Source organism: Ochotona curzoniae, unplaced genomic scaffold, assembly GCF_017591425.1.
Source record: "Ochotona curzoniae isolate NIBS_2020 unplaced genomic scaffold, NIBS_Ocur_1.0 contig_4064, whole genome shotgun sequence".
Classification (NCBI taxonomy): Eukaryota; Metazoa; Chordata; class Mammalia; order Lagomorpha; family Ochotonidae; genus Ochotona; species Ochotona curzoniae.
Window position 1 is genome coordinate 8,655,483 of NW_024466107.1, and position 24,140 is coordinate 8,679,622.

At 49.7% G+C, this 24,140-nt stretch overlaps 1 protein-coding gene across 1 annotated transcript in view; it reads right to left on the bottom strand.

The window, feature by feature from the left end:
* Positions 1–2,941: 2,941 nt before the first annotated feature.
* ELOVL2 (ELOVL fatty acid elongase 2) overlaps positions 2,942–24,140 on the bottom strand; it is a 54,724-nt gene continuing 33,525 nt past the window's right edge. Inside the window, exons 2-8 of the mRNA XM_040983998.1 lie at positions 23,694–23,757; positions 15,811–15,998; positions 10,694–10,771; positions 8,785–8,956; positions 5,033–5,157; positions 4,570–4,704; positions 2,942–3,252 (exon numbers count right to left, since the gene is read on the bottom strand). Of these exons, the coding sequence (XP_040839932.1) occupies positions 3,121–3,252; positions 4,570–4,704; positions 5,033–5,157; positions 8,785–8,956; positions 10,694–10,771; positions 15,811–15,998; positions 23,694–23,757 (894 nt within the window). The 3' untranslated portion in view covers positions 2,942–3,120. The remainder of the gene's footprint in view (positions 3,253–4,569; positions 4,705–5,032; positions 5,158–8,784; positions 8,957–10,693; positions 10,772–15,810; positions 15,999–23,693; positions 23,758–24,140) is intronic.

Below are 24,140 nucleotides of genomic sequence, written 5' to 3' on the forward strand. Positions count from 1 at the left end.
GGCCCTTGGAGCGTCCTGCTCTGCCCTCAGCAGGCTCTGGAAGACCCCCTGGAGCTCCCACTAAGACCAGGGATGCACTTCCTTCCCTCTCCCACTCTTTCCTTGACACATCTGCTCCAAGTGACTTCCTGATCAGGTGCTCCAGCGAGTTCTCCTGTGCATCTCTAGCATGTTATCCTTGATAAAATATTCGAAACTTTCCTCCCTACTTTGACAGAGTGCCCGGGCGCCATCCTGCCCTCTGCCCTTGAGTCTCCCCCAGTTGGAGGCTGTCTCAGCCCCCTCTAGCCCCACTCCCCAGCTGTGGGAGCTGCCACTCTGCTTGGGAGAATCCTGGGTCTCAGACACTGCCCAGTGTTACCTCTGCCTGATTCCTTCTCAGATCAAGCTGCTCCACGCTCTGCTCTGCATGCAGGGCTTGCATCTGTCTTCTGGATCAGCATCTTCTGAAACAGCTTAACTTGGGTTTATGCATACTATGTAATGTTCATTGCTCCTTGAAACGAAGGATTAGACATTGAAAACCGCTAAGACACTGGTTTATTGTTCATGAAAATCCCCGACAGGTCACTTAGAGTATCATGTAGCTTACTTGAACTAAATAAGGAAAATGGAGACATGTTTTTGCTTTTTTGTGTAAAAATCAATTTATTATACAATTATACAGAATGCTTTTTATCTACAAAGGAAAAAATGGCTTCTTCTGTCTCCCTGTCATGATATTATGTTCTTAAGTGCTTTCAAAGGAAAACCAAAGAACAATACATCCACATTTCCCAAAGAAGGAAGCCCCAGAAACATTCAGATGACATTAGGGCGTCTGAGAGCTGGCATGGTCTTGGCTCAGGAGTGCCGCGCTGCCCACCCCAGCTCCTGTGGCAGCTCTCGGATCACGGCCACCTTTTCAGCTGACTCGCTAGCTTCAGTGTGTGATTTAGATGGGCTGAAAATTGCTGTTTAATTCCATTCTGTAAATATGACCTTCTGTTGGCTTAGAAATTGGGGACATTATTAATAGATATGCTCTACAGTGTTAGTGTTTGCACTCAGGAAATTTGAGAAAATAGTTTCAAATTTTTTTCAATAACAGCTTATAAGGATCTCAATTTTTAATGGTTTTGTTGTCTTAAAGTTCTGACACGTAATAACAGGTTGAAATGATTTTATTTGCTGTCATTTGTGGCTAGGACATCCTAGCTCAGTGTACTTTTTATCAGCCCTTGGCTAATTTAAGGCTCTTACTAAACTTTACTAGAATTAAAGACCAAATTGGAAACAGCACTGTGAAATTCCTGCTGGCATCTCTGGCATTAGCTTGACTTTGACCTGGGAAATTGCATGCCATCCCAGGGTCTCTGTCAGGCAGCTAGCCAGACATGGACGAAGCCCAAAGAAGCACCGAGTGATGGGTAAGGCTGTGGGGCCTCCCTGGAAACCAGTGATGCCTGCCTTCTGAGTCTCCCATTGGCCTGGAGCACATGCATGCTGGGGACAGATCAGAGCCCTGAACTCCTCCCAGTGTCTTTCTCTGTAGTCTGATTTGTGTTTTGTCAGCTGGGAGTGGTCGCCGTCACACCTGAAGGTAGCCTTTGTTTTAAAACTAATTCCTGGGCAAGACTAAGGCATCAGCACAGTGCAGAGGCGGTGGGCTGGTGACTGAGCACCGCAGGCCAAGGCAGGTTCAGGCCAGGCTCAGCGGGTGTCAGGCAGGTTGCTGTGTGTCCCCCAAGGCTGGGTCAGCCAGCACCCAAGGGCAGCTCACAGTACGCCATGCATTCGCCCCAGACTCAACTCCGCATTACTCACCTTCCCAAACAGGCCAGAATCCTGAGCGTTTACATGACATAGAAGTTTAAAAAAATAAGGTTGGCTTGTTAGGTTTTTTTAAACAGGTAAAAGAATTTTAAAAATTTAAAAAGAGAGAGGACTTTCTATGTGTAATACATTATGGCGATGGTGAATGCCTTCCTGGTGCTTAGGAACCCAGTGCCAGTGCCAGGCCCCGTGTGTTAGCAAGGGCAAGCTTGGTTTTGTCAGGGTATAGTCACTCTCCCTCAAGGCTTCAGAACACACTGTTTCCTGTCTGGGTGCAGCTCCTCTCTCGGGAGACGGATGCTGTCCGCTCTTGCGCTGGCTGCTCGGGGTGCACAGGTGTGACGGGAAGGGCGGGCTGCTGCCCTCAGCGCTGGCTGGGAAGCTTTCTGAAGGCCCCACTGCAGACACTGAGTCTGTGGGATGACCTTCACAGGGGCTCGCAGGGAGCCCTTTCTGTGTAAACCCTGACTTGCAAATCCACTCGAGTGGTATGCGCACGCCGAGGGAAGGGGTGGCACGGGCCCGGGGCCTTGGAGAGCAGACGTCAGGGGAGCACATGGCAGGGGGTAGGTTACAGTGTTTTTCTGAGCCTTGGCTAACTGACCTGGGAGGCAGAGTGGATGGAAATGAAGGGAATCAGATTAACCCTGAGGACAGCGCCTCCTCAAAGCCCCTGAGTTGCAAGGATTTGGCAGAAACTCTTTAAAATCACAGATCTTAGGTTGAAGGAATCTGACAGGCCAGACACTGGCTTAAGACATGTGTTTTGCTAGATCTCTTTCTGCCTTCTGCTGATGATCCCATTTTAAATTTTTCTGGGGTTAATTCCTAAAGGAACAAATGGGTCAACTGCTTTATGCACTGGCAATTATTGCTTAATGTAGATTAGAACATACCCTGTATATAGACTTAACATTTTGTTTTTAACGTGTTAACCTGAACAGAACTCTATTTGAAGATGTGCAGTTTAAAAACAATGCCCTGTGTCTCCTGGCTCTATGCGAGCGGGAGGCGGCTGAGCAGGTGCTGGCGGGGCGGTGGCAGAGGCTGCACCAGTTCTGAGGTTACGGGGTCAGCAGCAGCTCCGTGCTGACCAAAGCAGTCAGTTAACAGACTAACCCAATAGCAATAGAGTAATACATTCTGCACGAGAATGATTTAGAAACGCTAAGAAATTAGTTTATGCTAAAACACAGAGAACTTACAATTTCAGTCTTTGCTTTAGAACAGGCAGCATCTGTTAGACTACTGTGCTGGACAGGCTTTTCCCACTACGCTAGTTTTTGTTGTTTTGCTTTGTTTTTTTTACTGTGCTTTCTTGTGCATCGCTCCGTTAACTGCAGTGAAGTAGGCTCTGGAAAAGCCATTCTTGACTTCTTTTCCTGCAGGTGCAGGTGGGTGCTGGGTAGCCTTCTTGCTCGGCATTTTTCGGTAGGTCTGTTACATGTGCATATTTCGAAGAGAAAGAGGGAGAAAACAGGTTCTTTAGTTAGCAATTGTTTAAATAGCGCATACATTTACAGGACACAGAATTCATGTTTGTACTGTGGTTTAGAGCTCTGGTGAAGGATGAATTTCACGGGAAAGCTGTGTCTTAGGGGAGTGGCATTCAAGTTGCTCTGCAGTGGCTGCTTCCCCGGGGAGCGCACAGTGCAAAAGATAATTCGCAGGGGAAAGTGCTGTTCTTTTTAAAAAGCGACTTCCACAGACTCTGGTTTTGCACTTCGTTTTGGCATAGCCTTCCTGTTCTGATCAAACACCTGATTTTTTTTTTTTTTAACACATAAGGGCACCAGAAAGGGCCAAGACAGACATCATACAGGCAGGTGGAGGATGAAGAACTTGGTCTGAACCACCAGCACCAAGGGCCAGGTGCCCATTCACCCCCAGTTGGGTGCAAGGCTTCTCCGCGGGCCTGACGCTGGCCATGCTTTGAGGGACACTCGGGCGTCTTCAGAGGTTATTCCTTTAGAAAGTCTCAAAGGGAACTGGGATCCCTCTGGAAAGATAAAGTGAACTCAGCCTTCTGCAGCGGCAAACAAGCAGCCAGCCCTGCGGGTGGACTGAGCAGGAAGCAGAGCGGGCTGCATCACACACGCTGCTCTATCAATGCCCGTTCCCATCCACAAAGGGAAGCCGTTTACGTCTGCCACTAAGGCCAGGGCTCTGGCACGCTGCTCGCTCACGGTGGGGACACAGAGGCTCGGGAACTGCCAAGTTCTTGTCCATTTACACTGTTAGTTAAGAATGAAATGGAAGTCACTGGGACTGTGCACACTGCCTCTGTTCCAACAGCGAGTCTGATGCCTCCACAAGAGCAGGGAGCAGCAGCCTGTGAACAGTACATTCAACAAGCCCATCTTTTCCTGTGTTCACAGAAACCTCTGGTGGCCGTGGCTGCTGCCTGCCCACCTCCTTAGCATGACGCAAGCAGAGCAGTGTGTGTGACCCACTGGTGGCCGTGGCTGCTGCCTGCCCACCTCCTTAGCATGACGCAAGCAGAGCAGTGTGTGTGACCCACTGGTGGCTTTGACAAAGTTCACAACCATGCACTGAAACCTCTCCCACGATGCCTGCATGACGGATGGGGTAATCCTTGGAGGAGCAGGATGAGGGCAGAAGGGTTAGGAATGTACGTTTGATTGACTTAAATACCTCTAGTTCTTTCAGTTTACCGATAAGCAGTCTCAACTACGTAACGGCCAAGCGCAGAGTCAATTGCATTTAACCACTGACGAGTCACAGCTCACGTACCTGAACGTAGAAATTTAAGAACAGGATGACCAGCGTCATCATGTAGGAAGACTGGAAGATGAGACAGCCGAAGGGGAAGCCGCAGGGCCTCACGACAGCGCTCATGGTGTGTGTGATGGTGAGGACAAACTGCACCTGCGGGCACAGAGGGCGCCGGGAGCTGAGCAGGGCTCAGGAACGGCGCGCAAGCAGCCCACCCTCCAGAAACTTTGTATGAATTATACTGAGAAACACAGAAGATTGTCCACCAATTTCCCTATGGAAAAGTGGCATTTGGACTAATTTTGCTTTAAAAATTAATGTGTAAGTTAAGACCAGGAAGTTCCCATTATCAGCCTCTGCATATACAAAGGACATTTTAAAGACCAGTGTCGAGGCAAAGGAGCCTCTGGTGTCCGAGGTGGGCACTGCTGCTCCCCCCCCCAGAGCGTCACAGGGTCTGAAGGGCCGTGGGGCGACTTACCAGCTGAGCCTGTGTGAGGTATTTCTTCCACCACAGATACTTGTGCATAGAGGGAAACACAGACAGCCCGTAATAGGAGTACATGAGAATGTGGATAAAGCTGTTCAGCGTCGGGCCAAAGAAACCTAGGAAAGCAGAGCGTAAGAACTACCACCCTTCTAGAAAGCAGGGTTGCTACTCTCGCCAAGCGAGACTCCCCCCGTGCAGAAATAAGAATCACAACTACAATCACTTAACAAAACTCACCCTGACACATCCCTGTGTCCTTGCACTAGCAATCAGAGAGGAGTCGGACACTGGGATCGTGCGCTGCTCAGGGCGGCAAGCAAGCAGGTCTGGAAGGTTTTACTGCATTTCGCTTCCCTTTAAAAGGTTTACACTCTTGGTGCTGCAGCTCTCAGCTGATCTCAGCAAAGACCAGGGCGACCTTCAGCACGCTGCCTGGGCTTCACCTGCACCCCGAGCCACTCCACGCACCCAGTGTGGCAGTGAGCGGCTGGGCGGGCTGCCCCACGCCTGGGCAAGTGCCCTGAGGGGACCCAGCAGGAGCCCTGCGGCAGTCTGGATGGGAGAGGCTGGCACCTGGGCCAGCTCACAGCCCTGCTGGCACCTGCAGAGGGGTGTCTCGGGAGCACTACGGGTAAGAAGGAGAAGCTCAAAGAGGTGGGCCATCCCGCCCAGGCCACAGTCTGAAGTAAGGACTCGGAGCAATGAACCTGACAGTGCTGTGGCCTAGCTCTCACAGGGGCGAGCCCTCCCTGCCCCGGGATTCTTTATCCTGCGCCAGGAGAGACTGCGTGCTCAGACAATACGATGCCCACAGTATATTTTTGTCATCTGAACTTATATCTTATCGTTAGCTTCTGACACTGTGATGGAACTAGCTAAAACAAAACAAACAAAAAAATCCCACAGTGTTAAAAAGCACTTGTGTGTATGCTGAGAAATTATTTCCATTTTGTTTTGTTTTCTGAAACTGCATTAGGATCCTAGATAGATAAATGCAAATCAAGGAATAAGCAGAGCCGCACCACTACGCAGACAGTACATTTCGATAAATCCTAAAACACTGGCTGAAATTAGCCACACGGTAAACTACTGGCAGGGATGTGAAGGTGCTTCAGAAAGCCCGTGGAAAATGGAATTGACAAGGTTTACTGGTATAAAAAATTTGGAAACCCATTCACATTTTTTTTCTTTAAAAAAAAAAGTTTCGTTTTACACGGAGGAGAGGCAGAGACAAAGATCTTCTGTCTACTGGTTCAATCCCCAAGTGCCTGCAACAACCAGAGCTGCGCCAATCCGAAGCCAGGAGCCAGGAGCCTCTTCCGGGTCTCTCATGCAGGTGCAGGGTCCCAAGGCTTTGGGCCGTCCTCAACTGCTTTCCCAGGCCACAGGCAGGGAGCTGGATGGGAAGTGGAGGAGCTGGGACACACACCAGCGCCCCAATGGGATCCCAGTGCTTGCTAGGTCAGGATTTAGCCATTGAGCTATTATGCTGGGGTCTATATTTTCTGTAATAAAATTTCATGGACCTTTTGGAAGATTCTTTACATATACGGATTTCATTTTTTTTTTGTCACCAAAATGTAACTTCCTTTTTGAATGCCTTCTCTCATTGCTGGAATGCCAGCTACTGTTTAGTATTCAGGTTTTCACATCCACCCACTAAACGGTGTTAGTATTTACGCTCTTTATGTCATTCTCGAGTAGTCAGTAGAACTCTTTACACAGAGATGCTGAGTGGATTTTAATTAGAGTAATTTGACAATCATAAAAGTTCCTGACCCCCGCCTCCCCTTGGACGTGGGTAATGGCTTTCCTCAGAAACGCCACTCAGGAGCTAGCCGTCATCCCCTGCCCTCCCCCCTCACGCTGCCCTCCCCCCTCACGCTGCCCTCCCCCCCTCACGCTGCCCTCCCCCCTCACGCTGCCCTCCCCCCCTCACGCTGCCCTCCCCCCTCACGCTGCCCTCCCCCGCTCACGCTGCCCTCCCCGCTCACGCTGCCCTCCCCCGCTCACGCTGCCCTCCCCCGCTCACGCTGCCCTCCCCCCTCACGCTGCCCTCCCCCCTCACGCTGCCCTCCCCCTCACGCTGCCCTCCCCCTTCACGCTGCCCCCCCCCCTCACGCTGCCCTCCCCCCTCACGCTGCCCTCCCCCTTCACGCTGCCCTCCCCCCTCACGCTGCCCTAGCTAGTCGTCATCCCCTGCCCTCCCCCATCACGCTGCCCTAGCTAGTCGTCATCCCCTGCCCTCCCCCCTCATGCTGCCCTCCCCCCTCACGCTGCCCTCCCCGCTCACGCTGCCCTCCCCCCCTCACGCTGCCCTCCCCCGCTCACGCTGCCCTCCCCGCTCACGCTGCCCTCCCCCCCTCACGCTGCCCTCCCCGCTCACGCTGCCCTCCCCCCCTCACGCTGCCCTCCCTGCTCACGCTGCCCTCCCCCCTCACGCTGCCCTTGTCTGCACAGCCGGCGACGCACACCCAGGGCACGGGGCTCGGATGTGGAACTCACTTTCTCTGGGATAGCACTGTGTGCCCCATTCTCCCATGACGCTGGGCAGCGCACACAGTCCCTGGGGAAACCCTGACACGCTCTCCTGGCTGGGTGGCTCAGTCGTGTACCAGGAACCTTTTTTTTTTTTTAAGATTTATTTATTTTTCTTGGAAAGGCAGATTTATAGAGAGAAGGAGAGACACAGAGAGATCTTCCGCCCACTGGTTCACTCCTCAAGTGGCCATAATGGCCAGAGCTGAGCCAACTGGAAGCCAGGAGCCAGGAGCTGCTTCTGGGTCTCCCTCGAGGCTGCAGGAAACCAAAGGCCATCCACTACTACTTTCCCAGGCCACAAGAGAAGTGGAGCAGCCAGGATATGAACTGGCACCCATTTGGGATCCCGGAGCATGCCATGGCAAGGACTTGAGCCACTAGACTACCTTCCACATTGGGCCCACAAGGCACTTTTGAATCACAGCAATCCTACTGGGGCTAACTGGAAGTGACCCCATTCTAATGAGCAGCAGCAATACCCCACATCTTGCTGTGCTTTTCTACCACCTCTATGTGATCCTGAGTCCCAGATAAACTCATGTTGGCTGTAAGGTTGACCAGTGTTGCTTTCTCAGACACTGCCTTCACGTTCTTGGAAACTCCTGTGCCTTCCAGCCCAGTGCTTCCCCAAGCGCAGGGCAGAGTGGACTCCCTGGGGAATTCTCAGCTCAGGGTGATGACGCTCGGCTTCAGCGCTTTGTAAAAGTTTGTGCTCGCTTTGGCAGCACATACACTAAAATTGGAATGATACAGTGTTTTGTAAAAGTCAAACAGGACTTTGAAATATACCTGAATAGCCATGTCATACATACTAAGACAAATACTGTTAAAACACTAGTTCCACAAAATACAGAATACAAATGAGATCAGTGAGTTGTGAAAAATATATGAGAAGTACTTAGGAAGTTTTCTGGGAGGTAAAAATGAAAGGATAAAGCTTATCTTGCTTCAACAACTGAAGTATAGTATTTTCAGATGCACTTTCTATGCTTTCCACACCAGAAAAAAAAATAGGTCTTCATTCCATTTTCCATGACCTTTTTGAAGTAGCCTCAATATTTCTTAGTAAAAACAAGAACAGAATCTGTTAGCACCCCAGGGCCCTCCTGCTGCAACGGGGCCTGGGGCCCCTACTCTCCCGGCGGGGACCCCGTGGTCTCCTGGGCTGCAGTCCTCAGAACTGGAACAAGAAGCCAACTCACTCTGTCCACAAGGAATCCAGTTTAGAACACACCACCAGATGTTAAACATGGACGCGTGATGGTAAACGTGGAGGAAAGTGATCTGATTCGTCTTTTTCCGCAAAACAAAGAAAATGGTGTCCAGGAACTCTACTAATTTGGAGAAGTAGTACCACCACAGCACCTTGGCCACCTGTAAAAGACGAGGAAAAAGGTGAGGAATAAATTGCTTTGCACCCACCCTTCCCCCAAGGCTCCATGCAGTGCAGTGCCATGCGTACTTCCTGCTCAGGCCACTGCAAGCCCCGCGTTCCTGGTCCCCGGCTCCTCACTCTAAGCCATCCAACCTTCCCAGCTTCCCCCTTGGCACCTGCAGGTCTCTAGGGCTGCTCTGGGACAAGGTCTTTCGGGATCCCTCCCCAAGGACTCCCTGTGAGCAGCCCTGGTCACCCCTGCCTCCTCACAGGCCTGCCATTTTCTGCTCATCCTTCATCAATACTCCTCTTTACTGCCACTTCTCTATGGAGCCACACCTGCTCTCCCTGCACGAGCTGGACTGCCTCCTGCCTCTACAATCAAACTGGAATGCTGCGTAGTCAGAGGGAGGAATTGAGCAGCAGGTCACAAGTCACCAGGAGGCAGAGACCTCCGTCTCGGCTCACTCAGTGCATGCCATGGCAGTCCCTGGCTGCTGCACTAGGCTGTGATTTTTCTCTGCTCATTCTGGGATGTCTTTCTCTAACACTGATACTGCCCAGGGGAAGTCTGCGATGAAAACCCTACAAAGCAAGCTATGTGTGTGTGCTCTCTACCAGCAGGTCACGGGAATGCTCTCCTCTCCCTGCTAAGTCCCTGACAGCTGCAGGGAAACGCTTTAGTTAAAGCTACTGGGTTTCAGCATTGGTTGTGGCAATGATCACTTTTGGTCAAGCCTGTTGGAAGTTCTGTGCATTTTTTTAAAACACGCAAGCTGCCCCACTTTCTGTCCAGCCGAGATCGCTTCCAACAGGCTGCTGCGAGTTTGTCGTGCACCAGCCACCTTGGCGAGCTTTTTCTGTCCCACCAGGTCCCAGCTCATTCAGACCCTTTTCTGCCCCAAATTGGGAATCCACTGAGTCTGAGAACCCCATCTTAACAGCTGTGCAGCTAGCAGACACTCTGTGCTCCTTGGGTGGCGTTGCCAGGGCCGGACCAGCCCTGAGCGAATCACAAAGCTAAGATCTTCTGTCTCAAAAATAAAGTTAAATAGTCTAGTTCTAATTTGCATTGGCAATGAATGAGTTTTAGCTTAACTTTTCACTGGCATCCCTTCCACATGAAAAATGCTAGCTCCTGATATTGGTATAATCATGTACATTCTTATGCTACACAATGGCATCGACACAGTCTCAACGGATCAAAAGCATCATACTGCCAGCAACAGCAGCAAAAACTACTGAGTATGCTCCTGTCACCAGTGACAGCTAGGCAACACAGCTGTGAGTTCAAGTTATTTGGAGTAATTCTTTGGATGGCATGGCACCAACATAAGAGGGTACTCTGCACTTCATTGTTAAAACTTTCCATTCGGTTGTCCTTCGTATTCATGGAGATTTCTATCAGCTTTGGGTTCATCCCGTCACTAATGGGCTTTTAAACATAAGCACATTTCTGCATCTCCTTTCTCACAGACAACCTCAGCAGGCTGCTTTGTTCAGCGTGGCCTGGAGACAGCCCTCAAAGGGGCAGCGAGTGTTTGTCCAGCCTGTGGAGGCGTCTGGACAGAGACAGGCCATGCTCTTCCAGACCGCCCCTTGCAGATGGCGCATTTCTGCAGGGATGGGAATCCTCTCTCGGCTGTTCACAGCCCTGGCCGGCCTTATGTCAGGAAGGAAAAGCCCGCTCTCTCCTCTGAGAAACGGTTATGGATGATTTGCTTCAAATAGCTCACCCGGACATCAGCTGCCCCTGCGCTGGCCAGATCTTGACATTGTAAGTTGTAGCCTCCTTCCCAGCTGGAGAGAATGAGCTGCCAAGGAAACAGACGAGGAGAAAATTAAAAACCAAACCAAGAACTTCCCATCCACATCTCCGCCCTGGCCAGTACATAGCTGCCAACTGCAGGAATGTCTCAGTATCTGTTTAACCCAATCCTGCCCCTCACAGGAAGGCAATCAAGGGCTTTGCTTCTTGCTGTAGATTACTGGTTACATTCCTTAATGTGTTTTACGTCATCATTTTTTTGCACCTGCTAAATGACATACAATCCAGCTATCATTTCATTTGACAAGATTTTATGTAAGGAATGATCTGGAATCAATGAAATGTAAACTGGCACAGAAACTACATTAGAAATTTAGTATTTCATATTGGTTTAACTGTTTTTGAAAACTTGTATTATACGAAATATAGCTGGAAACATTTTCTTTTTAAAATTTTTTAGTCTTTTATTACCATCATCAAAATCATTTTATGATGTTCCACAGATCATGCGATTTCCCTTATCCCCTCCCAAAGTTCCCTCCCCACCTCACCGAGTCATTAATATAGTGTAGTTCTTCCTAAACAGTCATATGCCCATCATTGTGGGCATGGACAATGGCAGAGTCCAGCATCCTATTGTCAAGATACAGTGAACAGTTTCATTGTAAGTCCATCTTTGGAAGTAGAAATGCATACTACGTTGTATCCTCACATCTGGATATGACAGTCTCCATTACACAGTTACTATACATTCCCTTAAAGGAAATGCCACAAAACAAAATCGACAAAAGGAAGAAAGAAGGAATTTACAATGCCATGAAGCTAAACAACATGCTACTGAATGACTAATGTGTCGCTGAAGAAATGAAAATCAAGAACCTTCTTGAAGAAAATGATGCTATCATATGGTCTATGAGTCATTGAAGAATTTTATGAGGAAGAAAATCTTTTAAACAGATGAGAATAATTTAAAAAACATCAAAATCCACAAGATATAGTTTCTGCTGATCTCTGTTGGTGAGATATGTCTCCTATAGGCAACAAATAGATGGGTTTTGTTTTTATAATCCAGTCTTCTTATCTATGACTTTTGATGGATGGGTCTAAGCCATTTATAGTTAAGGTTAATATGAATAGGTGGTAATCTTGTCCTGTCATTTAGCAATGGGTTGTTCACTGATTTTGTTTTCTGTTGTCATTTTACTGGGATGTTCTTCACATTTGCCTTTGGTTTTGGTGGGTGCTATTCCTTTTCTCTGTCATGAGAACATTTTTAAGTATCCTTTGTAGGGCAGGTTTGAAAGAGGCAACTTTTTTGAACTTTTCTATACTGTGGTAGAATTTTATTTAAATTTAAAAGACAAAGGAAAGCTTTGCTGGGTACCTTCTCCTGGTCTGACAATTTTCTGCTTTTAGAATCTGGAATATGTCGCTCCATTCTCTTCTGGCCTGTAGAGTTTCCTGTGAGAGGTCTCATGTGAATTTAACTGGCATTGCTTTATATGTCAATTGATTATTTTCACGTGCACATTTAAGGATCTTTTCCTTATGTTTGCTTGAAGAGAGCTTGAATAGCATTTGTTGTGGTGAAGATCACTTTTGGTCAAGCCTGTTGGGAGTTCTGTGTCCCTCCTGGATGCTGTTTCCCAATTCTTTCTCCAGATTAGGGAAATTTTCCTTTAACATTTCATTAAACACATTTGTAAACCCAACTTCTCTTTCTGCACCTTCTGGGACTCCCATAACTAATATTTGGCCTTTTAATAGTGTGTTTCAATTCTTGGATACTTTTTTTTTTGGCCTGATCCAGTTTTTTGTTTGTTTCTTTCAGATGACAGGAAATACCTTCTAATTTTTTAGATTCTTCCTTCTGCCTCCTTCATTCTATTTTGGAGACTCTCCACTGTACTTTTAATTTGCTCCACTCTATTCTTCATTTCTGATATATCAGCCTTCATTTGATTCATTTCCAGTGTGACATATTCCTTAAATTCCTTGAATGCCTGCTTTACATGCTTCTCTTTGTTGATAAGATTCAAAATAAGCATTTTGAATTCTGTATCCCCCATTTTCTCAATATCTTCCTCAGTGAACTCTGAGGTTGGCAAAGGGTTTTGCTCCTTTGCAGGGGAGTCTTCAGTAATATTCATTGTGCCTCTGTCTCTTCTTTTGCTGTTGTTTATTGTACTTCTGGTTAGCAGATTCTTTTCCTTGGGGCAGGTTTCTAAGTGGTGTCACCCACAGGTCTACAATTCGATTTTACTTATTGCAGTTGGCACACAGCTCTTTGTTTGCAGTCACTTGTGCCACTCCCTCCAGTGAGTTCCAGGTCTGGGTTCTTATGTTAGATTCCCACCTCAGTCTCAATAGCTCCAGCTCCTGGCTCACCACTCTCCACCTCCTGTGATACCATGCTGAGGCTGCACTGTTGTCTGTACAGCCTTTCTCCCACTTCTGGTTGTAGTAGTTCCCAGGATTAGGGAGACACCAGGTGTCCTACATAGCCAGGTTCTTGGTAGTACTGATCTTGCAAGAACCTGTTGACCATTAGGTCTGAGGGCCACACGGACCTATTTTCATCTGTACAATGCCGTACCCGGTATTATTTTCCCTGTGGAACCCATGCAATGCACTGAGCTAAAAGTGAGTTCTCTGCAAGCTCAGTGCATGTACAGCTCACTGTTGTCCCCTGCAGCCTTAAATGCTTTGTCACCCTGTAAGAAATGGTGCCTGATGTGCCACTACTAGAGTTTTTGGTCTGCTGGCCTTCAGGGCTGAGGGCTACCCAGACCTGTCTTGGGTGGAACCTGTAGGATGCCAGGTTGCAATCCTTGAGCCAGAAGTGAGTTCACTCCAGCTCAGTGCATGCACAGTGCTGTCCTATCATAAGCCTTTGGCTCCCCATACAAAATGGTGCCCAATTCAGCTCTACAGGGTGGACTAGGCTGTGAAATATACCCTGCTCCTGCACTGCCAGTCTGGGACCCGCTGCTCTGTCCTTGGTTCTGGTCAAACAGACCAGCAGGACTGGTAGTTCTTTGTCTGTGTTCACCTTCTGAGCTCCCAATGAATGCCCCTTCCCACCTTGTTGCTAGTGGAGTTCAGATCACTATTTGCTAAATGCTGCTGGGTATCAGTCACTGCAACACCACACCGTTGTGTCCGCTGCTTTCCTGTGTGTCAGTCTCCAGGTGTCCCTCTGCTGTCATTCTGTCCTCTCTTATTTCCTGGAATGTGCCCTCTCTGCTTCACTGGCTAAGGTTTCTCCAGCTGTTTAGTCATGTCCTTACCCTACTCTGCCATCTTGACTCTACCAGGAAACATATTTTCTTCAGTATATTTACTTGGTAGTTAATTGGTGATTGCCTCTCTTCCATCTCCATTACTCGGACAAACAAGCTTCCCAACAATCTGTGCTTCTCTCTGTTCGTCTCTGTAGTTCCTTCCCAAGGGCTGGCCCCGTAGCTAAGTGCTCAGTGAACACTGATGAGTGAGTGATTTGCTCAAGAACACATGATGCAGAAACTCGGAAGTTATGGTAGGATGATGATTAGGAGGTCAGGACTTACTGCTTAAGTTATTTTCACATTTAGAGAATTGCTCTTTTTTGTTGAGTGCTGTTTCAAAAGTTCTCTGCAAAAGTTTACATTCTAGAACATGAGACACCTGACTGTAGCATACACATGGCAAGGCGGGCCCAAGGCCTCCTGTTCTCTGCTGCCTCAGAGTGTGTGAGGAAGGTCGGGCCGTCCAGGAGCTGAACACAACCAGTGGTGTACAAACAACAGCCCCCCTGAGAACCTTCTTCTCTTTACCTTTCTGACATATGTATCTTTTGTTCTAACAAATGTAACTGTCAGTTAATATGACAGAGTAACAGGGCAGATTAATCCTTCAAGGAAGACACACTGCTTTCCCAGATGGGATCCACTCACCGACAGCACTGTCCTTTGAGAGTTCAACAAAGGATCGAGCACCTTTGTGACAGGACTTCGGAGCTGTCACCATGCCTTTCCCAACCCCCAAATTCCCTGAATGTCTGAAATGTTGTCACATATGAATTCCAGCCACGGAGGGGACTGGTTATCAACCATTACTAAGTACACAGGAACTCTAGGAGAGAGGGTGCAAAAGCTGGAAAATGAAGTTAAGTCTACTTCGGTGCACGACACTTTTGAAACCCACGGACAATTTTTTTATACTGTACTTTTTACATGAAGTTTTAAAAGATATTTTAAGGTATGATCTTTTAAGGTACGGATTTAATTTCTATTAAAATTTGAGCACAGCAGGAAGACAGCTGTACTGTGTCATGACTGTTAACCTCTGCAAATGATTTTTTCCTTTGCGTTTCCCTGGAGGGCTTCCTCCCCAGAGAGTGTGTCTTTAAGGTTTTGCTGCTTCCTTGTGGAGGTGGGGCCGCCTTCACTGGCTCTGCAGGAGCATCAGCAGCCAGCCCTGGGTCGCAGGAGTGGGCCCTGAGGAACAGCTGTGCCACTGACAGGCACAGGATGGTTACTCAGTCACTGCCTGTTCTTAAGCCAAATTACCGACATTTCCCAAGCCTCAGAACCCTCACCTGTAAAAGCAGAGAAGTATAACACAATCTTTAGATCTCAAAAGTGTTCCTTGTATTTTTAATTTTTATTTAAAATTTGGAATTTTATGATACAATTCTATAGAGTCTGGGTTTCTCCCCACCCCCCACCAATTCCCAACCCCTGGCTGATTTTCCCCATATTGTTACAATGGCATAGTTTTTCATAAGGAGTTATAATTCCATCCGTCTGTTATTTATGTATGCCCCAACATTGCTGGTACAGACAATGTCAGACAGACTGGCATCCTCAACTGTGTTTCTAAATCATACTTGAGTTAAGGACTTAAAGACACCGGCCTAACGTGGGATGAACAAAGTCCTAATTATAAACAAGGCACTGTAAGGACTTCCGGAAAGAAGCTCAAAGGCCGCACCGGGTCTTCCGGGTCCTGAAGAGCAGTACTGATGGCAACCACTGGGGGGTCCCCACAGACGACGAGTTCCTAACTCATAAACCACTGTCCCGGCACTGCACAGGCACTCACCTCGGCCAGCATGTACGTGGAGAGAAGTGTGATTCCGAGGTTATACAAGGTGAGGATGCCCCGCAGGGAAAAAGCAGGTCTGTTCTTCATGTATCTGTTGCCCAGCCATATGGAAAGCAGATACACGACAGTGAGAACAAAGGTAGGAAGGTAAGAGTCCAACATGAACCATCCTCTGACTCGAGAATCTGCAAAGAAACAAAGAGTGAGACTCGCGCAGAGCTACTGTCCTGCTCGTTCGTGGGACTGTCACGCACCTTTGTACAGGGGACACATTCCAAGAGCCCTGCTGGATGCCACCGACAGCACCAGAGCCCCGCACACACATGGACACATCACGACCTCGTCACCCTGAGCCCACGGGCACCACGGCTTCCGCAGCTGGAGGCATCACAGCAAACCAGCATAGGTTATCTCTTTCTTTTGTCACAATTTCGTGAACTGGTTTGTTCTTACCACAGGTCCTACAGCCTGAGTACACGAGCTTTTGCTTTCGTTAAGTTGAACACTTTTCACCCTCTGATTTGACAAGGGGGCTTTTTGGCTTCTTGTGGGCTTATCTGAATTGCCGGGATCAGCACCTGTGCTGTGGGGCTCTCGGGATGTGAGCACTGCGACACTGGACAATCCAATGACCGGGTCAGCTATGGATCACCCAAAGGGCAGTGCAGACAGCAGGAACGCACTGGATGGAGGAGGAACTCAGCCAGCATGGGGTGCAGAGGGATGGTCGTTTCAGTCATGCTAAAACTTAGGAACTGTTCCTTTCTGGAACTTTGCAATTAATATGTCTAGACTGTAATTTTCCCCCAGGTAATATAAACCTTGGAAAGTAAACCATAAGCGGGAAGGAAGAAGCCGACGGGGATGAGCAGCCGAGGGAGGTTTCACGGAGCAAGTGTGTGCAAACTAAAGTGTGTGCAGTGAAAACCAAGTGGGAAGGCAATGTTCTTCAGTGCCTCCTACTCTGGAACATCTTCTGATTTATCCTAACTTTATTAATAAGAGACTATCATGCCATTTCATGGGTGAAGAATCAGGTCAGGAAGCTTGAGTAACTTTCCAAACGCCACCATACAGTGGCTGGCAGCAGAACCAGGGCTGCAGTCATGGCTGCCTCCCGGCCCGACAGACCACGCTACCCGAGAGTCCGGGGGCAGGACACACCAACACTGTATCCTAACTCCTAAAGCCACACGGAAACCCCACACCTAGGATCACCACTTCCCAACCAGGAACTGGTACAGAGCACAGAAGTGGGTCGGCCACACAGCACAACCGAGAAGCTGACAACAGCAAAGGCAACGCGGGGCAGCCAATGACTGCGAGCTAAAATCAAACCACTGAGAGGCATGGATGCAGACAGACCAAGTACCCCAGGGTTTCACTCAGGAAAGAAACCATTTCAAAGTCTAAATAGAGAAAACCTCAGAGAGGAGCTACAAGTAACACCTGAAAATAACTGTAGACACAACATGAATTTTCTTTGTTCCATTTGTTGGAGAAAATAATTTTGCCAAGGTTAAAACTTGCCTTCTGATTTTGTAGTAGGAAATTAGACATTTGTTTTATTTGCTGGTTCACCCTCTCACTGTCACACAACAGCGGGCCAAAGTCAGGAACTCAATTCAGGCCTCCCAAGTGGGGGGCAGAGACCCAACTAATGGAGCCCAGATCTGCTGCTTCCCAGGGTGCCCAGCAGCAGGAAACTGGACTCGGAAAGCTAGAATGAGCAGCAGAGTGCCTGGCGGTGTGGCCTAGTGGCTAAAGTCCTCGCCTTGAATGCGCCAGGATCCCATATGGGCATGGTTCTAATCCCGGCAGCTCTATTTCCCATCCAGCTTCCTGCTTGTGGTTTGAGAAAGCAGTGGAGAACGGCCCAAAGCCTTGGGACCCTGCACGCACATGGGAGACCCGGAAGAGGTTCCTGGTTCCTGGCTTTGGATCCATGCAGCACCGGCCATTGGGGTCACTTGGGGAGTGAATCATCAGACGGAAGATCTTCCTCTCTGTCTCTCCTCCCCTCTGTATATCTGACTTTGTTAAAAAAAAAAATGAGCAACAGAGCCAAAAACCACACTCAGTCATCCTGAAGTGGAAAATGGGTGCCCACGCAGCATCTTAGCGCCTACCCCAAATGCCCACTTGTTTTCATCTCTACAGACTGAGTTGTAAGGAGCTGGCTACATCCTATCCTCAGTCTTTCCGGTTATTCCACAGGCCATCTCCCCAGAATATAGCTTCCCTACCTTGTGCACACCCCTGGCCTCTGGCTAACCATCCCCCGATTCCCCACGGGAAAGAGCTTGGAAAGCTCTAACGTTCCCATCATTTATTCTGTGAATTTCTCCTTTGGGGGATGGCAGTAAAAAGCTCAGCAAGCTCTTTTCAGCATGCACTTGACACTATAGTGCCTTCCACACAGAAGTCCATGCTACCCATCCCTTCCTTATGCTCTTCCTCATGCAAAATCCTACTCAAACTCCAGCAACGGAAAAAGACCCTGCCTCCCGCAGATATTTCTTACTGCCTACATAATGAGATATCCTTTTATGCATAGTATGGCTGTAATACTGATTCTGAGCACCTACTTTGTAGGCCATGTTCTAAAGCCTTCCATGTGCATTCATCCTCCTGCACGGTGATAAGGTTATCACAGCTGAGTGAGCCCGGTGACCGTGGCTTGGGCAGAAGGACACAAAGAGAAGGCTGTAACAGCAGAAGGAACGCAGGGATCACCAGCAACCAGCACGAGGCACTGGCAGAGAGCAAGGCGCTGCCTGCACCTAGTTTTCAGACTTCTGCAAAGGAAACCAGGCTCCTTGACTCTAAGCCGACCGCTCGGTGGGGCTCTGCTATGGCAGCCCGAGGAGAGGCCAGAGGTGGCCCAGTGCTTGCCACTGCTTCCCAGGTGACCTCCCCAGCACAATGTGTGCCACATGAGGCAGTGGCCAGCTCCTCTGTCTTCACTCTGCCTCTTAGTGCTGGGCTAAGGGGAAATGTTCCTGAACTACACATCACTACAAGCACACACTGAGAAACTGACACAGCTCCTGAGGGCTTTCAGGTTCCTCTGACTTGGTTCTGTGAATGTCTGCTTGCAGCGTTCAAGATGACCATGCCCCAGCTGTACACAACTGCCTGGGTTCCCTCGTACCCCAAGTGCTACACTGCTGAGAGCAAGGGAGCCGAAAGCTGGCAGCATTCTGGGCCTGATTAATGCCAAATTTGTGTTAACTATACCAGTATGCCAGCATACGTGCCTATTCTTATTACTCTTCTCTTTTTTTTTTTTCCTTTTAAAGAAGGGAAGGTGGGAAACACGGGGCCGAGACATGCCTCCCCAGCTCCAGGTATGTGGGGGCACTGCTGATGGCCTGGGGAAGGGGGTATGGAAGCTGAAGGTATATTTGACAAGGGAAGGAATGATTTCTGGGGTTTTCCATGGTCTGGGCCACTGCACTTGCAGATAGGCAAGGGAGCTGAGACAGAATGGTTTGAAAGGAGGAAATTGAAGAGCATGTCCTAGACAGGCCAAGGCACCTCACCATGAGGGAGACCTGGGATGGGCGCCACCTGCTGCCCATTGGAGCTCATAAAAGCTGGTGCTGGGTGGGCTAGGCCACAGTACCTCCCGGTGAGTGTCAGAGCAGAGGGTGGGCCATGTCAGGTTGGGCTGGAGCACCCACCAGAACATGAGAGAAGCGGATCTGGGGACAGTCTCTATAGGGGAATTGTAGGCTTACCTCTGGAACTGTAGCACCAGCTGGCTCACAGTTTACACAGAGAGCTAGGGCAGTAACAGGCTGAGCCACGCTGGCTCACAAAACCACCTGACAGAAACCCACCTGGCACTTATGAGGGCTGGGACTGGGAGAAGGCCTGATGGGACCAGGCTAGCATGCCTAGGTACTGGAACAGGCCTCAGCACCTGCTGGAAGGCACAAGAGCCAGGACAGGCCTGTGTCTGGCTGGGCTGGCCTGCAAGACCAGTCAACAACAGCTGGGACTGTGGGTGGGCCATGCCAGGCTGGGCTAAAGCAACAGCCAGCATGCACAAGTCCTGGGGCTGGGAACTGGCCTCATGGGGACCTCTGGGGATTCCTCTACTGGTCTGTAGCCCCCACTGGTGTGAGCCAGGACTGTGGACAGATCAAGCTGGACAAGGCTGCAGCACCTATCAGCATGCGTGTAGGCTGGGTCTGGAGGCAGAGCAAACTGGGCTGGGATCTAGCACTCACTGGTGAATGGCTGAAGGCCAGTCGGGGTAGGTTGCAGTACCCATCGGTGAGTGCCAGGACTTGGGGTCAGTCATGTCAGTCTGGGCAGCAGCACCAAAGGCACACTTAAGATTCGTTGATGGAAGCGGATCTGGTATAGGAACTTGGGAAACTCGCCTGCTAGTCAAAGTTCCCACTGGTGAGCATGAGAGCTGGGACTGGGAACAGGTTAACCCAGGCTGGGTTAGAGCAACCATGAGCACATGTGTGAGCTGGGTCTGGGGACAGGCCTGACAGGATCAGTCCACAGAACACACTGGCATAAGTGAGAGCCGGCACAGGATGTAGACCAGGCTGGCTTGAACTACAACACTTGTCAGTTCACATGAGAGTTGGGTGTAGGCCAGGCTGGGCTAGGCTGCTGCACCCACTGGAGAGAACTGGTAGTGGGGGTGGGCAGGCTAGGCCAGGATATAGCATCTGCTAGTGAATTCCAAGATTGGGGGTGACCATTTCAGACTGGACAGCATCATCTGCTGACACAGGCAAGACCCAAGGCAGGGCTACTGCTTCCATGGGTGAGCTTGAGAAGGTGGGCCTGTCTGGGGGCAGGCCAGGCAAGCTAGGCCACATCACCAGCTGGCAAGTGCTGGGACTGTGCATGAGTCATGTCAGGTTGGACATGTACCCCCTGGAAGGTGCAAGATCTGTCGGCACATATGAGGGTTGGGTCTGGGGGCAAGGCGGGCTAAGTCACAGCACCCATGGGTGTGCACAAGAGCTGCATGGAATGTGAGCTGGGCCAGGGTAGACTGCAGCAGAGGTTAGCATGCACAGAAACTGGGGCTGGAGGCAGGCCTGGCAGAGGTTTATCGGGGGTTGCTCTGACTAGGCCATGCCATCTGCTAGTACACGTGAGGACTAGGTCTATGTTGGGCTGGTTAGGCTGGGTTGTAGCATCCATTGGCTTGTGTGAGAACTGACCAAGCTGCACCCATTGGTACATCCATTGGCTGAGACAAGGTGAGATTTCTTGGGGAACTGAGACCCTGGCCACAGAGAAAATCACAGGATGTGCAGTCCAATCTTGGAGTACATGAACTGGTTTAGACCTCCTCAGTTGCTGATGCCTGTGCAGTGGACAGGACGCCCAGATGCACATGGGGACATGATGGGCAGCTCATCCAGGCCAGTGGAGGATGCTGGCTGCCTCATCAGAGGCTGGTAAGAAGAGGTTGGACCACTCTCCTGGCCAAGCTCTGCAGCATGTTCCTGGGTCTGTGGATACACCAAGATGGTCTTTGTTAACCAGCAGACCTTGGAAAGATTTTCTCAAACATGGAGCAATGAAACCAACAACATCTCAGAGCTATTAAAACTACTCATGTAACAGCCTTGGAACACTCTTCCCAAAATTGGGGTCTCTAAGGTGTCATCAAATGACCATCTTCCATCCCTGGGTGATGGAAGGAGCGATCCCCTCCCCCTCCTCTCCTGTGGACACAAGAGGGGAAAAAAAATAGAAACAACGGAAACATGCATTCTACCTACCATCTCCATACCTGACCCTTCCTACCCTAATTAGAGGCCCACATGGGCATGCAGCCCACCAACCATGTATGCAGTATTACATTTTTAAAAATGGTGATCACAATCATTATTACCAAAACACAGGAATAAATACTTCTGATAATATTGTTAATCTTTGCAGCTTGGAGACGAGGCTGTGAGTCTGCAACAGGCGTTTGCCTGAACAACATCCCTGGATGGCCTCAACCAGGAGGAATCAGAGAGTTTAGGAGACCCCCAGTCATTTACTGCCTGATGTGCCAGTCCACTGAGGCCCAGGTCACTCAGGAAGGGACAGGCATCCCTGACGGCTTCCATGCCAAACACCCTCTCACGTGATTCGCGTGACAACTGGTAATGTTCCTATCTTCTGACTTCTGAGGAAACTGCCATCAAAATGACCGAAGTGAATGAGCAACTGTGATCTTTCCTTGGTAGATCTCACATGTGCACGATGTTGGACCATGCTCATCTGATGCTCTAGACTCAGAGAAGCTCATTCCCTTGTTCCGTTCCCTCGTGGAAGTGGCCAATGGAAAGCCACAGTCACCGAGACACTGCCATTCCTTCCCACGCCATGTGGGCTTTGGCCAGGATCCTGCCCACCACCCCGACTCCTTTGCATCCTAACCACCACCACTCTAAGATGGAGAAGACCTGCTGAGGTATTCGGCCCTGCCCGCCCCATGGGAGCCTCACCAGACACACACAAGCAACAGGAGCCACGAGAAACTGCACAAGCTGTATGTTATCTAAGTTCCGTTACAGGCACACGGTACGCTCACTCAGAGCAGGTATGGAGCTGTAGAGAAACTGAAGAAGGATGTAAATGATGAGATAAGGCCTCATTTCCCCCTCTATCTCCTCCCAACAGAGCTCAGGAAACAACTTGCAGAGAATTATCAAATTCCCCACAAAGGCTGCCTTGAAATGAAACATTTTGTCTAGAATAATTCATTTATCTGTAGAAGATGCAGTGCCTAAAATGTTTCCAGAAAAGAAACAAGGCCAGGAGATGAACCGAATGTGAGCTGTGGCCGTGGTTCTTGCCCCTGTGGGGGAAGAACAGGGGCTGGCAGAACAGGAAGGGCGTGCTCTGGACACGCTGCCCCGACCCCTGGCGTGAGGGGCGCTGGCACTGACCCTGCGGGCAGGGTGTGAGCCACACAATGGGTGAGAGAAGTCTGGTTTTCCGTCCAGGAGCAGTGGGATGACACCGATGAGCTTTAAGCCAGAGAACCAAATAATGTGTCTAGGAATGTTCTTTAGAATATTGTAGGGGCTGGGGCCATGGTGTAGTGCATTTAGCCTCTGTCTGCAGCACCGCCAAGTAGTAAGGGCAATAGTTTGAGTCCCAGCTGCTCCACTTCTGATCCAGCTCCCTGACAGTGTGCGTGGGAAAAGCAGAAGATGGCCCAAGGGCTTGGGCCCTGCCACCACACGGAAGACCCAGGAAAGGTTCCTGGCTGCTGGCTTTGGCCTGGCTCAGCCCTGACTGATGCATCCATTTGTAGAGTGAACCAGCAGATAAAGCGCTCATTTGCACTCTCTCTCTTTAACTGTGCCTTTTATATAAACAAGCAAATACTTTTTAAAAAAAGGAACATTACTGTAGCTGAATTAGTAAGACTGGAAGAGTAAAAAGGCAGAAGAGGAGAGCTACTCTTAAACAAGGGTGACAGAAGAACGATGGGCCACCTCCAGGCTCTGCCCCTGCACATCCGAATCAAGGCCTGGAGGGGTACAAGTGCTGCACACGTGACTGCGAACGGGAGGGCGTGGAGGAGACAACAGCACGGTGAGAAGGAGGTGAGAAGGAAGTGACAGCTGGCTGGGGGGCCAGGGAGCCTGGAGGGGAGGACCGCACTGCATGCCATCCATCTGCCTCCTCTCAACACCTTCAGGGTGGGGTGGGGAGAGGCCGAGCAGGGGGACCCCAGACTGTCCACTTGCTCCGGGAAAAGCGAGGGCGGGAGGGTGCGGGGGAGGTCAGTCCTCAGTGCTGTGGGCCCTGTCTCCCAGAGGTCACAAGTCAGGTGCGTGGGTATTGCTCCTGTGTTCTTCCCACATTAAGCTCTCAAGCAGCTCACTTACCTCGAGGTCCAAACATATTGTCCAAAAAAGCATTGATTTTATCATCAAAGGCCTTTAGCTGCTCCTGAAAAGAGAAAGAAAAAATGACTTAAGAGTTTGCATGTTGCGGGGGTGGGGGGAAACTCTTCAAAATAAGCCACAAGTGAGAAGCAGCCAACAGAATCGCTGAAGTCTCAGCCGAAGGATTCCAGAGCACAGGCTCAAGGCAGCCTTGTTCCTCAGGGAGCCACTTGTGATGGTCTCGAGGGAAACGAGCCCACCTTCTTCTTAGACGGGGAAGGCCAGAAAGACAGGCTAGGTGCATTTGAACAGAGAATGGCTGTTGGACCTTAATTCCATGTATAAGTTGTGCAGGCATGACCAGGCATTGTGGGCTAAACCACTGTGTGGACACCCACATCCCTATCAGAGAGCCTAGGAACAGGTGGCAGCTTCTCCACTTGGGAT